This window comes from Gopherus evgoodei, chromosome 4 (genome assembly GCF_007399415.2).
Source record: "Gopherus evgoodei ecotype Sinaloan lineage chromosome 4, rGopEvg1_v1.p, whole genome shotgun sequence".
NCBI lineage: Eukaryota > Metazoa > Chordata > Testudines > Testudinidae > Gopherus > Gopherus evgoodei.
The window spans coordinates 155,336,963-155,348,386 of NC_044325.1; the positions used below are offsets into that span (position 1 = coordinate 155,336,963).

General features: G+C 65.9%; 1 protein-coding gene across 1 annotated transcript; it reads right to left on the reverse strand.

Annotated features, from left to right (window-relative positions):
- Positions 1-4,041: 4,041 nt before the first annotated feature.
- On the reverse strand, positions 4,042-7,704 carry LOC115651130 (zinc finger protein 345-like). The gene is made up of 2 exons (XM_030562035.1): positions 7,617-7,704; positions 4,042-6,744 (listed from the first exon to the last, which is right to left on the reverse strand). The coding sequence occupies exon 2, from the start codon at positions 6,734-6,736 to the stop codon at positions 4,259-4,261; it is 2,478 nt and encodes an 825-aa protein (XP_030417895.1). The 5' UTR covers positions 6,737-6,744; positions 7,617-7,704; the 3' UTR covers positions 4,042-4,258.
- Positions 7,705-11,424: the final 3,720 nt, after the last annotated feature.

An 11,424-nucleotide genomic window follows, 5' to 3' on the forward strand; every position in this document is an offset into this window, starting at 1 on the left:
TTGCCCCCTTTCTGTTCCCCTATAGGGTTTTCCGAAGATCTCATGGCAGGTGGATGCTGAGGGGAGTTATATGACTGGGTCTTCCCATGCGAGCTAGATTCTCAGCTCAGCACCCCCAGGGGTCAAGTGGGAGTCAGCCCTGGGCTGCAACGGGGTCACCGACAGCTACTCTCAGACCCTCTGGTGTAAATATTGAGCCATGCCCTGAAAAACTGTGTGGTAGTTAATGGACTCTGGATTCACACCCGTTTCCTTGTATTTGGGGCTATCACACCGTCTCAGATATCTGCACGTGTTTGGGGGGGGGGGGGGGGTGAACTGATTTAATTCCTTTCCAATACACCCAGTCTTAAAGCAGCCAGAAATTTCCCCGTAGGGGCCAAAGCAGCTGGCAAGAAATTGCTCCCGGCTCCGAAATAATTGGTGGGCTATTTGGAGCTCGCAGGGTGTGATCACGCCGCCCGTCCTCACATCTTTGGGTTTGGGCTCCGTTGTGTCCAGCCAGCATTGCGGGTACAGGGGCTCGGTGGGGAATAGCTTTGTATCTCCGCGGTGGACTGAAATTCCACCAGCTCGGTTTGGCAGAATTCAACGGGGATCGTGTCCGTTTGACAGCTAAGAGCCATCGGGATTTGTAAGCGTTTTATTTCTGCTCGGGTTGGATTTTAAACTCTTCACCGTGGAGGCAGAGATTCAAGCTTCCTAACGGTTACGAACGCAAATGGTCAAACTAGACACAATAAATAGCCTTCAAGCTGCCGGCGGGAGCTTCCCCAAGGAGCATGTTTCTTAGGGTGCCTCGCTGTCATTTTTGACAAGCGCTGGATTTGTCACCTTGCGCCTGTCTGGTGAAATCCACCTTTCTGGATAAAAAAATCGACTCCTGCCAATGCCAAGCCTGGACCTTATTGCGTGGCCCTCTCCTGAAATTCAGGCAGCTGCACTCTGCCCTGGTGAGCAGGTTTGGCAGGGGATCGGGCTGCTACCCATTAAATTGTCTTGCAGAGGTGGAAAGCTAATAAAGGGGCTCTGGCTCTCCAGCCGTTTCTCACGATGCAGGAAGCAGCTGCATACCCTAGAGCCGCGGTTCTCCAATGGTGGGACCCCCGAGTGGGTCAGGGCCCCATTTTAATGGGGTGGCCACGGCTGGCTTAGACCGAGCCCCGCTGCCCAGGGCCGAAACCGAAGCCCGAGGGCTTTAGCCTTGGGTGGTGGGGGCTCAGGTGACAGGCCCCCCTCCTAGGGTCCTGGAGTGGTTTTTGTCAGAAGGGGGTCGCAGTGCAGGGAAGTTTGAGACCCCCTTGAACTAGAGACCCTAGGGGAAAAGGAGCCAGCAAGAAGGTGAAAGATTTGGGGGTCATCCTGGCTAATCAGCTAAACATGCACTCCCCGTGTGACTCATGCAAAGGGGCCAATGCGATCCCGCGATGAATAAACGGGAATCTCCCCTAGGAGCAGAGAGGTTATTTTACGTCTGAATTTGGTCCTGGTGCCCACAACTGAAGGATGTGGATAAATCAGGGCAGGGTTAGAGAGCGATTAAAGGCTCAGAAAACCTGCTGTACCCATAGCCTCCAAGGGGACAATCGATTTCACTTAACAAAGAGAAGGTCTGGGGTGACCCAGTCCAGAAATAACTCCATGGGGAGCGAATATTGAACAAGGGGCTTCTTCAGAGAAAAGGTCTAACATGATCCGATGGCTGGAAGCTGGAGTTAGACAAATTCAGCTGGGAAAGAAGGTGTCAGTTGTTAACGGAACAAGCAATTAGATTGGAAGGGCCCATTTTCAAATCAGGAGAGGATGGTATTTCAAGAGATCTGCTCTGAGAAGTATTTTGGGCAGGTCTCTGGCCTGAGACTGACCAGCTCCTGCCGTGGTGGCTTCGGCCCTGGGAATTGATACCAGTCCAGGGGGATTGCTGTTTTTGTAGGGCTGCGTGTGTGTCTCATGGGTGAGCCCGTCATGGGCAAACAGGTCGCATTAGAGGTCAGAGCAGCGGGCGCTGCGTTTTCTCCACTACGTCTGCCCTTCGCGGGCTAGCCCGGGTCGGCCGCCCCGGCCGCTGGAGCCTGAGGAGAGGGCATTTCGCTTTGCCGTGCGGAAAGTGAGACATGCAGAGATTCTCCCACAAGCCCAGCAAGGAAGCTCCACGCCAGAAAACTTCATGAGTGAGACGGGTTTCAGAGGGCTGATGAATATTCCCATCTGTGACACACTAGAACAGGACTGAGGAGAGACTGAAGCTTCACTTGAGGCCAGAGAGAGGTAAAAACCCGTAAAAACTGGAGGATGACTTAGGAAAGAAGAGGAGGAAATGATATAGGGTGGAATTTAGTAAAGAATGGGCCAGTAGTTAGAGAGGAGAGGACAGGAACTCTGGTTCACTCCCCAGCTTGGAGGGGAGTGGGGTCTAGTGGTCGGAGCAGGGGCGGCTGGGAGCCAGGACTCCTGGGTTCTCTCCCCAGCTCTGGGAGGGGAGTGGGATCTAGTGGTTGGAGCAGGGGGGCTGGGAGCCAGAACTCTTGGGTTCTCTCCCCAGCTTGGAGGGGAGTGGGGTCTAGTGGTCGGAGCAGGGGCGGCTGGGAGCCAGGACTCCTGGGTTCTCTCCCCAGCTCTGGGAGGGGAGTGGGATCTAGTGGTTGGAGCAGGGGGGCTGGGAGCCAGAACTCTTGGGTTCTCTCCCCAGCTCTGGGAGGGGAGTGGGGGCTAGTGGATTAGAGCAGGGGCGGCTGGGAGCCAGGACTCCTGGGTTCTCTCCCCAACTCTGGGAGGGGAGTGGGGGCTAGTGGATTAGAGCAGGGGGGGCTGGGAGCCAGAACTCTTTGGTTCTCTCCCCAGCTCTGGGTGGGGACTGGGGGCTAGTGGATTAGAGCAAGGGGGGGGAGGTTTGAGAACCTGCCAAGAGTGTGACAGGAGAACACATCAACTGCTATGCCAATAAGTCTTTATTACAAGAAGACGGGTAAGGAACGCAGGACCACAGCTGCGAGCAGTGCCGGATTCCTCCCAGGTACCTCCCTCTGCCCCCACCAAGCGCTGCTGCCCGCCTGCCCACCCCAAAGTGGGGATGACAACCACAGACCCGCCCCCATGCTGACTCCCCGACTCCCCTCCCCCTGCACACAAGGAAGTGTGTGTGTGGGGGAATAACTCCCCAAGCCCCACTCCCCCCAGACTTCACCAACAGAGTATCCCCAAGGGCTGCATAGATGTTCATGGGTTAAACGTGAGAAGCCCACCCCAGGTAGTGTTACTGATCCCCAGTCTAAACATGGGGAAACTGAGGCACAGAGTGGCATGCACCTCATGGTTACATAATGACAGAAGAAAGGGAGGACTGGGCAAAGAACCCAGGAGTTCTGACCCTGCCCCCAGTCCTCCCCCCTGCTCTAACTGCTACAGTCCACTCCCCTCCCAGAGCTGAGGACAGAACCCATCCCCCGCTCTAACCACTAGACTCCCCCGCCCTCCCCAAGGTGTATCGAATCTCCCAGCCTAACTGAGACACCCTCTGCTTTCTTCTCTCTGTAGTGGTGGGGTTACGCCAAACTCCTCGCAACTCACTTCCTGTTTAGCCCCCCGCACCCGCCAGACTGGAGCTGGCGTCCCCTAGTGGGGAAAGGCCCCAGGTCCGATTCCCCATCTCTGCACCTGTCTGCTGCTTCTCTACGGCATGGCCTCTACTCAGCTAGCACCCCCTATGGCGACGGGGAACGCTGCTTCCTTGCTAACGTCGCCAACACAGCTGATTACGGCATCCTCACCCCACCAGCCCCACGGCTCTAACCGCTACACCCTACTTCCCTCCTGGAGTCGGGGATAGAACCCACGAGTCCTGGCTCCCAGCTCCCCCTGCTCTAACCCACCAGACCCCACTCCCCTCCCAGAGCTGGGGAGAGAACCCAGGAGTCCTGGCTCCCAGCTCCCCCTGCTCTAACCCACCAGACCCCATTCCCCTCCCAGAGCTGGGGAGAGAACCCAGGAGTCCTGGCTCCCAGCCCCTCCTGCTCTAACCCACCAGACCCCAATCCCCTGCAAGATCCAGGGATAGGACCCAGGAGTCCTGCCTCCCCCTGCTCCCCTCCCCCTCCCCCACCTGTATACAAAAGACAGATACATTTCGTTCGGACCCAAACCCTCCACGCTTATTAGCGTCAATCTCAGAGGGTTCCTAGTGTGTCCTCCCCCAGCGCCCCATTGCCTCCCCCTCCGCTTCCTTCCCCTCACTGCTTCCTCCCCCAAAGGGTGCAGGTTCTCATACTCCCATGCCTAGCGCCACCGACACCCCCTCCTCCACCGGCACCCCGAGCGCCCCGGAGAACCCTTGTGTCCCGGCCCCCGGCGCCACCTCCAGAGCGGCGGAGGCCACTGGTGCCGCAGATCCTGGCGCCGCCCTGGCCCTCTCCTGCGCCAGCAGCTCCTCCCGGGCGTGCACCTTCTGGTGACGGGTGTACTGCAGCAGGTAGCGGAAGCAGAGGCCGCAGCGGGAGCAGCGGTAGGGCTTCTCCCCGGTGTGGATGCGCTGGTGCTGGAGCAGGGCCGAGCTCTGGCTGAAGCTCTTCCCGCAAGTCCCGCAGGCGTAGGGCCGCTCGCCGGTGTGGGTCCGGCGGTGCTGGGCCAGCGCCGAGCTGTGGCCGAAGGCCCGGCCGCAGTCAGGGCAGGCGTAGGGGCGCTCGCCGGTGTGGGTCCGGCGGTGCTCCAGGAGCTTGGAGCTCTGGGAGAAGCCCCGGCCGCACTCCCCGCACTGGAAGGGCCGCTCGCCGGTGTGGGTGCGCCGGTGCTGGGCCAGGTGGGAGCTCTGGCGGAAGCTCTTCCCGCAGTCGCCGCAGATGTAGAGGGTGCCGGGCGGGCGGGCCTCCTCGCCGGCCCGGTGCACCCTGCGGTGCTGGGCCAGGTGGGAATTCTGCCCGAAGCCGCGCCCGCAATCCGGGCAGCGGAAGGGGCGCTCGCCGGTGTGCACCCGCCGGTGCTGCACCAGGTGGGAGCTGACGCCGAAGCTCTTGCCGCAGTCCTGGCAGCGGAAGGGCTTCTCGCCGGTGTGGGCTCGCCGATGCCGCAGCAGCGTGGAGCTGAGGCCGAAGGTCTTGCCGCAGTCGGGGCACTGGTAGGGCCTCTCCCCGCTGTGGGTGGTCTGGTGCTGGATCAGGGTGGAGCTGAGGCTGAAGCTCTTGCCGCACTCGGTGCAGTGGAAGGGGCGCTCGCCGGTGTGGGTGCGCTGGTGCTGGGTGCGGGTGGAGCTCTCCGAGAAGCGCTTCCCGCACAGGCCGCAGGGGAAGGGCTTCTCGCCGGTGTGGGTGCGCCGGTGGTTGAGCAGGTTGGAGTTGCGGTTGAAACTCTTGCCGCAGTCAGGGCACTTGTAGGGCCGCTCGCCGGTGTGGATGATCTGGTGCTGGAGCAGGGTGGAGCTGAGGCTGAAGGCTTTGCCGCAGTCGGGGCACTTGTAGGGCCGCTCGCCGGTGTGGACCCGCCGGTGCTGCAGCAGGTTGGAGCTGCGGCTGAAGGCTTTGCCGCAGTCCGGGCACTTGTAGGGCCGCTCGCCGGTGTGGGTGCGCTGGTGCTGGAGGAAGGTGGAGCCCCGGCTGAACGCCCGCCCACACTCCCCGCACTTGTAGGGCCGCTCGCCCGTGTGGATGCGGCGGTGCTGCGCCAGGGTGGAGTTGGAGCCGAAGGATTTGCCGCAGTCCGGGCACTGGAAGGGGCGTGCCGGCAGGGTGGGGCGGGAGGACGGGGGGCCCGGAGGGGGCCACGTTGCAGAGGCTGGGCCCGGATTGCCAGCGAGGTCGAAACCAGGGGGGGCTTCCAAGCTGGCCTGCAACCCGAGTTCCCCGTCCTCGTGCGAGCCATGACGGAAGCTTAGCTCACTGTCCTCGTGCAAGCCCAGCTCGTCATCTTCGTCTGAGCCATGATGGAAGTTTAGTTCGCCGTCTTCGTCTGAGCTGGCGTGCAACCCAAGATCACTGTCCTCATGCGAGCCAGCGTGCAGCCTGAACTCATCATCTTCGTCTGAGCTGGCGTGCAACCCAAGCTCACTGTCCTCGTGCGAGCCAGCGTGCAGCCTGAACTCATCATCTTCATCTGAGCCAGTGTGCAACCCAAGCTCACTGTCCTCGTGTGAGCCAGCGTGCAGCCTGAACTCGTCATCTTCATCTGAGCCGTCGTGCAATCCAAGCTCACTATCCTCGTGCGACCCAGCATGCAGCCCAAACTCACCATCTTCATCTGAGCCGCCATGCAGCCCACGCTCACCATCCTCGTGTGAGCTAGTGTGAAGTTCAAGCTCACTGTCTTCTTCGGAGCCAGCATGTAATGTGAGCTCACTGTCCTCGTGTGAGCCAGCGTGAAGCCCAAGCTCAATGTCGTCTTCTGAGCCAGTGTGGAACCTGAGCTCACCGTCCTCATGCGAGCCGGCATGCAACCTGAACCCGCCATCTTGACGCGAGCCACGCTGGAAGTCAAGCTCACCGTCTTCCCCTGAGCTGGCGTGCAGCCTGAGCTCCCTGTCCTCGTGCGAGCCACGACAGTAGCTCCTCCCATAGGCTGTGGGGCTGCTGTCCGGCTGGGAGCTGGCATCTCCCACTCCCCTGCTGACGGCTGGGCTGTCCTGCCCCCACTCCTCGTTATCCGACCAGCACTGGATGTCACACGAGATCTCCCGCTCTGACCCCGTCAGGCTCAGCAGCTTTTCCTCTTCCTCGGCCCACGGAGTGGGGCTGGGCTCTTCCTCCTCGCTCATGGCTGGGGCTGGAGGGAGAAGAGAGGAATTCATGGAGTGAGTGACCAAGAGGGGACCTGACCCCCCTGGACTGGGAGCCAGGACTCCCGGGTTCTCTCCCCGGCTCTGGAAGGGGAGTGGGGGCTAGTGGGTTAGAGCAGCGGGGGCTGGGAGTCAGACTCCCGAGTTCTCTCCCTGGCTCTTGGAGGGGAGTGGGGGCTAGTGGTTAGAGCGGGGGGGTGGGAGCCCAGACTGCTGGGTTCTCTCCCCCCGGGTTTCAAGGCTGGAGGATGCGATGAATGTCAAAGGTGCAGTGTGTATACTCACACACACACACACACACACACGGGGGGGTCAGTGCTGCTCTCCCTGGACAAGGCAGGGGGAGGGCCGGCGGAGGGCGGAATGGGGCTGAGAAACGTGGGGGGTCCAAACAGCCTCAGCCTGGGGTGCTGAGCAAGTCACCCCGAGCTGGGATCCAACAGCTCAACCACCCCGACCCCAAGCAGGCTGGGGGGGACCCGGCACCGCCCCTGTCCCCGTGCGCCCCCGGGCCGGGCTGGGGGGACCCGCCACAGCCCCCAGTCCCCGTGCGCCCCCGGGCCGGGCTGGGGGGGACCCGGCACCGCCCCCGTCCCCGTGCGCCCCCGGGCCGGGCTGGGGGGGACCCGGCACCGCCCCCGTCCCCGTGCGCCCCCGGGCCGGGCTGGGGGGGACCTGGCACCGCCCCCCGTCCCCGTGCGCCCCCGGGCCGGGCTGGGGGGGACCCGGCACCGCCCCCCGTCCCCGTGCGCCCCCGGGCCGGGCCGGGCTGGGGGGGACCCGGCACCGCCCCCCTCCCCGTGCGCCCCCGGGCCGGGCTGGGGGGGACCCGCCTGGATCCCGGGCGGCCCCGACTCACTCGCGCCGGGGAGCGGGGGCTGGATCCCCGCTGGGGGCCCCGATCCGGCCCCTGGGGCCCAGCCGGCGCCGAGCCCAGGGCCGGGGTGGGCGGGGGCCGGTGACAGGAAGGTCCCGGCGTGAAAGCGGCTCCCGGTTACGCACTTCCTAGGCGGGGGTTTGAACTGGCGCCGGGGCCGGAGCCCCGAGACCGGGGATGGGGGGCGGATTTCCCCGGGGGGGGCTACCCCCGGCCCACAGCGCCCCCCTGCACCCCCACACCCATCCGCCCCATAGCCCTCTGGGTCCCACTCCCCCTGCACCCCCACACCCATCCGCCCCATAGCCCTCTGGGCCCCACACCCCCTGCACCCCCACACCCATCCGCCCCATAGCCCTCTGGGCCCCACTCCCCCTGCACCCCCCACACCCATCCGCCCCATAGACCTCTGGGCCCCACTCCCCCTGCACCCCCCACACCCATCCGCCCCATAGCCCTCTGGGCCCCACACTCCAGTCCCCCTGCACCCCCCACCCCCATAGCCCTCTGGGCCCCACACCCCCTGCACCCCCACACCCATCCGCCCCATAGCCCTCTGGGCCCCACACCCCCTGCACCCCCACACCCATCCGCCCCATAGCCCTCTGGGCCCCACTCCCCCTGCACCCCCCACACCCATCCGCCCCATAGACCTCTGGGCCCCACTCCCCCTGCACCCCCACACCCATCCGCCCCATAGCCCTCTGGGCCCCACACTCCAGTCCCCCTGCACCCCCCACCCCCATAGCCCTCTGGGCCCCACACCCCCTGCACCCCCACACCCATCCGCCCCATAGCCCTCTGGGCCCCACACCCCCTGCACCCCCACACCCATCCACCCCATAGCCCTCTGGGCCCCACTCCCCCTGCACCCCCACACCCATCCACCCCATAGCCCTCTGGGCCCCACACCCCCTGCACCCCCCACACCCATCCGCCCCATAGCCCTCTGGGCCCCACACCCCCTGCACCCCCCACACCCATCCGCCCCATAGCCCTCTGGGCCCCACTCCCCCTGCACCCCCCACACCCATCCGCCCCATAGACCTCTGGGCCCCACACCCCCTGCACCCCCACACCCATCCGCCCCATAGCCCTCTGGGCCCCACTCCCCCTGCACCCCCCACACCCATCCGCCCCATAGCCCTCTGGGCCCCACTCCCCCTGCACCCCCCACACCCATCCGCCCCATAGACCTCTGGGCCCCACACGCCCTGCACCCCCATACCCATCCGCCCCATAGCCCTCTGGGCCCCACACTCCAGTCCCCCTGCACCCCCCACCCCCATAGCCCTCTGGGCCCCACACCCCCTTCACCCCCCACACCCATCCGCCCCATAGCCCTCTGGGCCCCACTCCCCCTGCGCCCCCACACCCATCCGCCCCATAGCCCGCTGGGCCCCACTCCCCCTGCACCCCCACACCCATCCACCCCATAGCCCTCTGGGCCCCACTCCCCCTGCACCCCCACACCCATCCGCCCCATAGCCCTCTGGGCCCCACACCCCCTGCACTCCCCACACCCATCCGCCCCATAGCCCTCTGGGCCCCACACTCCAGTCCCCCTGCACCCCCCACCCCCATAGCCCTCTGGGCCCCACACCCCCTGCACCCCCACACCCATCCGCCCCATAGCCCTCTGGGCCCCACTCCCCCTGCACCCCCCACACCCATCCGCCCCATAGACCTCTGGGCCCCACTCCCCCTGCACCCCCACACCCATCCGCCCCATAGCCCTCTGGGCCCCACACCCCCTGCACCCCCCACACCCATCCGCCCCATACCCCTCTGGGCCCCACACTCCAGCCCCCCTGCACCCCCCAACCCCATAGCCCTCTGGGCCCCACGCCCCCTGCACCCCCCACACCCATCCGCCCCATAGCCCTCTGGGCCCCACACCCCCTGCACCCCCCACACCCATCCGCCCCATAGCCCTCTGGGCCCCACACCCCTTGCACCCCCGGCACCCCCCACCCCCATAGCCCTCTGGGCCCCACACCCCCTGCACCCCCACACCCATCCGCCCCATAGCCCTCTGGACCACACACTCCAGCCCCCCTGCACCCCCCACCCCCATAGCCCCCTGGGCCCCACACCCCCTGCACCCCCACACCCATCCGCCCCATAGCCCTCTGGGCCCCACACTCCAGCCCCCCTGCACCCCCCACCCCCATAGCCCTCTGGGCCCCACACCCCCTGCACCCCCCACACCCATCCGCCCCATAGCCCTCTGGGCCCCACACCCCCTGCACCCCCCACACCCATCCGCCCCATAGCCCTCTGGGCCACACACCCCTTTCACCCCCCACACCCATCCGCCCCATAGCCCTCTGGACCCCACACTCCAGCCCCCCTGCACCCCCCACCCCCATAGCCCTCTGGGCCCCACACCCCCTGCACCCCCACACCCATCCGCCCCATAGCCCTCTGGACCCCACACTCTAGCCCCCCTGCACTCCCCACCCCCATAGCCCTCTGGGCCCCACACCCCCTGCACCCCCACACCCATCCACCCCATAGCCCTCTGGACCACACACTCCAGCCCCCCTGCACCCCCCACCCCCATAGCCCCCTGGGCCCCACACCCCCTGCACCCCCACACCCATCCGCCCCATAGCCCTCTGGGCCCCACACTCCAGCCCCCCTGCACCCCCCACCCCCATAGCCCTCTGGGCCCCACACCCCCTGCACCCCCCACACCCATCCGCCCCATAGCCCTCTGGGCCCCACACCCCCTGCACCCCCCACACCCATCCGCCCCATAGCCCTCTGGGCCACACACCCCTTTCACCCCCCACACCCATCCGCCCCATAGCCCTCTGGACCCCACACTCCAGCCCCCCTGCACCCCCCACCCCCATAGCCCTCTGGGCCCCACACCCCCTGCACCCCCACACCCATCCGCCCCATAGCCCTCTGGACCACACACTCCAGCCCCCCTGCACTCCCCACCCCCATAGCCCTCTGGGCCCCACACCCCCTGCACCCCCACACCCATCCGCCCCATAGCCCTCTGGACCCCACACTCTAGCCCCCCTGCACTCCCCACCCCCATAGCCCTCTGGGCCCCACACCCCCTGCACCCCCACACCCATCCACCCCATAGCCCTCTGGACCCCACACTTCAGCCCCCCTGCACCCCCCACCCCCATAGCCCTCTGGGCCCCACACCCCCTGCACCCCCACACCCATCCGCCCCATAGCCCTCTGGGCCCCACACTCCAGCCCCACTGCACCCCCCACCCCCATAGCCCTCTGGGCCCCACACCCTCTGGGCCCCACCCCCCCTGCACCCCCCGCACCCATCCGCCCCATAGCCCTCTGGGCCCCACACCCCCTGCACCCCCACACCCATCCACCCCATAGCCCTCTGGACCCCACACTCCAGCCCCCCTGCACCCTCCACCCCCATAGCCCTCTGGGCCCCACACCCCCTGCACCCCCACACCCATCCGCCCCATAGCCCTCTGGGCCCCACACTCCAGCCCCACTGCACCCCCCACCCCCATAGCCCTCTGGGCCCCACACCCCCTGCACCCCCCGCACCATAGCCCTCTGGGCCCCACACTCCAGCCCCCCTGCACCCCCCCACCCCCATCCACCCCATAGCCCTCTGGGCCCCACACTCCAGCCCCCCTGCACCCCCACACCCATCCGCCCCATAGCCCTCTGGGCCCCACACCCCCTGCACCCCCCACACCCATCCGCCCCATAGCCCTCTGGACCCCACACTCCAGCCCCCCTGCGCCCCCCACCCCCATAGCCCTCTGGGCCCCACTCCCCCTGCACC

Excerpts from the sequence above, each read along its gene's own strand:
- LOC115651130 (XM_030562035.1), bottom strand. The coding sequence starts at position 6,736 with ATGAGCGAGGAGGAAGAGCCCAGCCCCACTCCGTGGGCCGAGGAAGAG.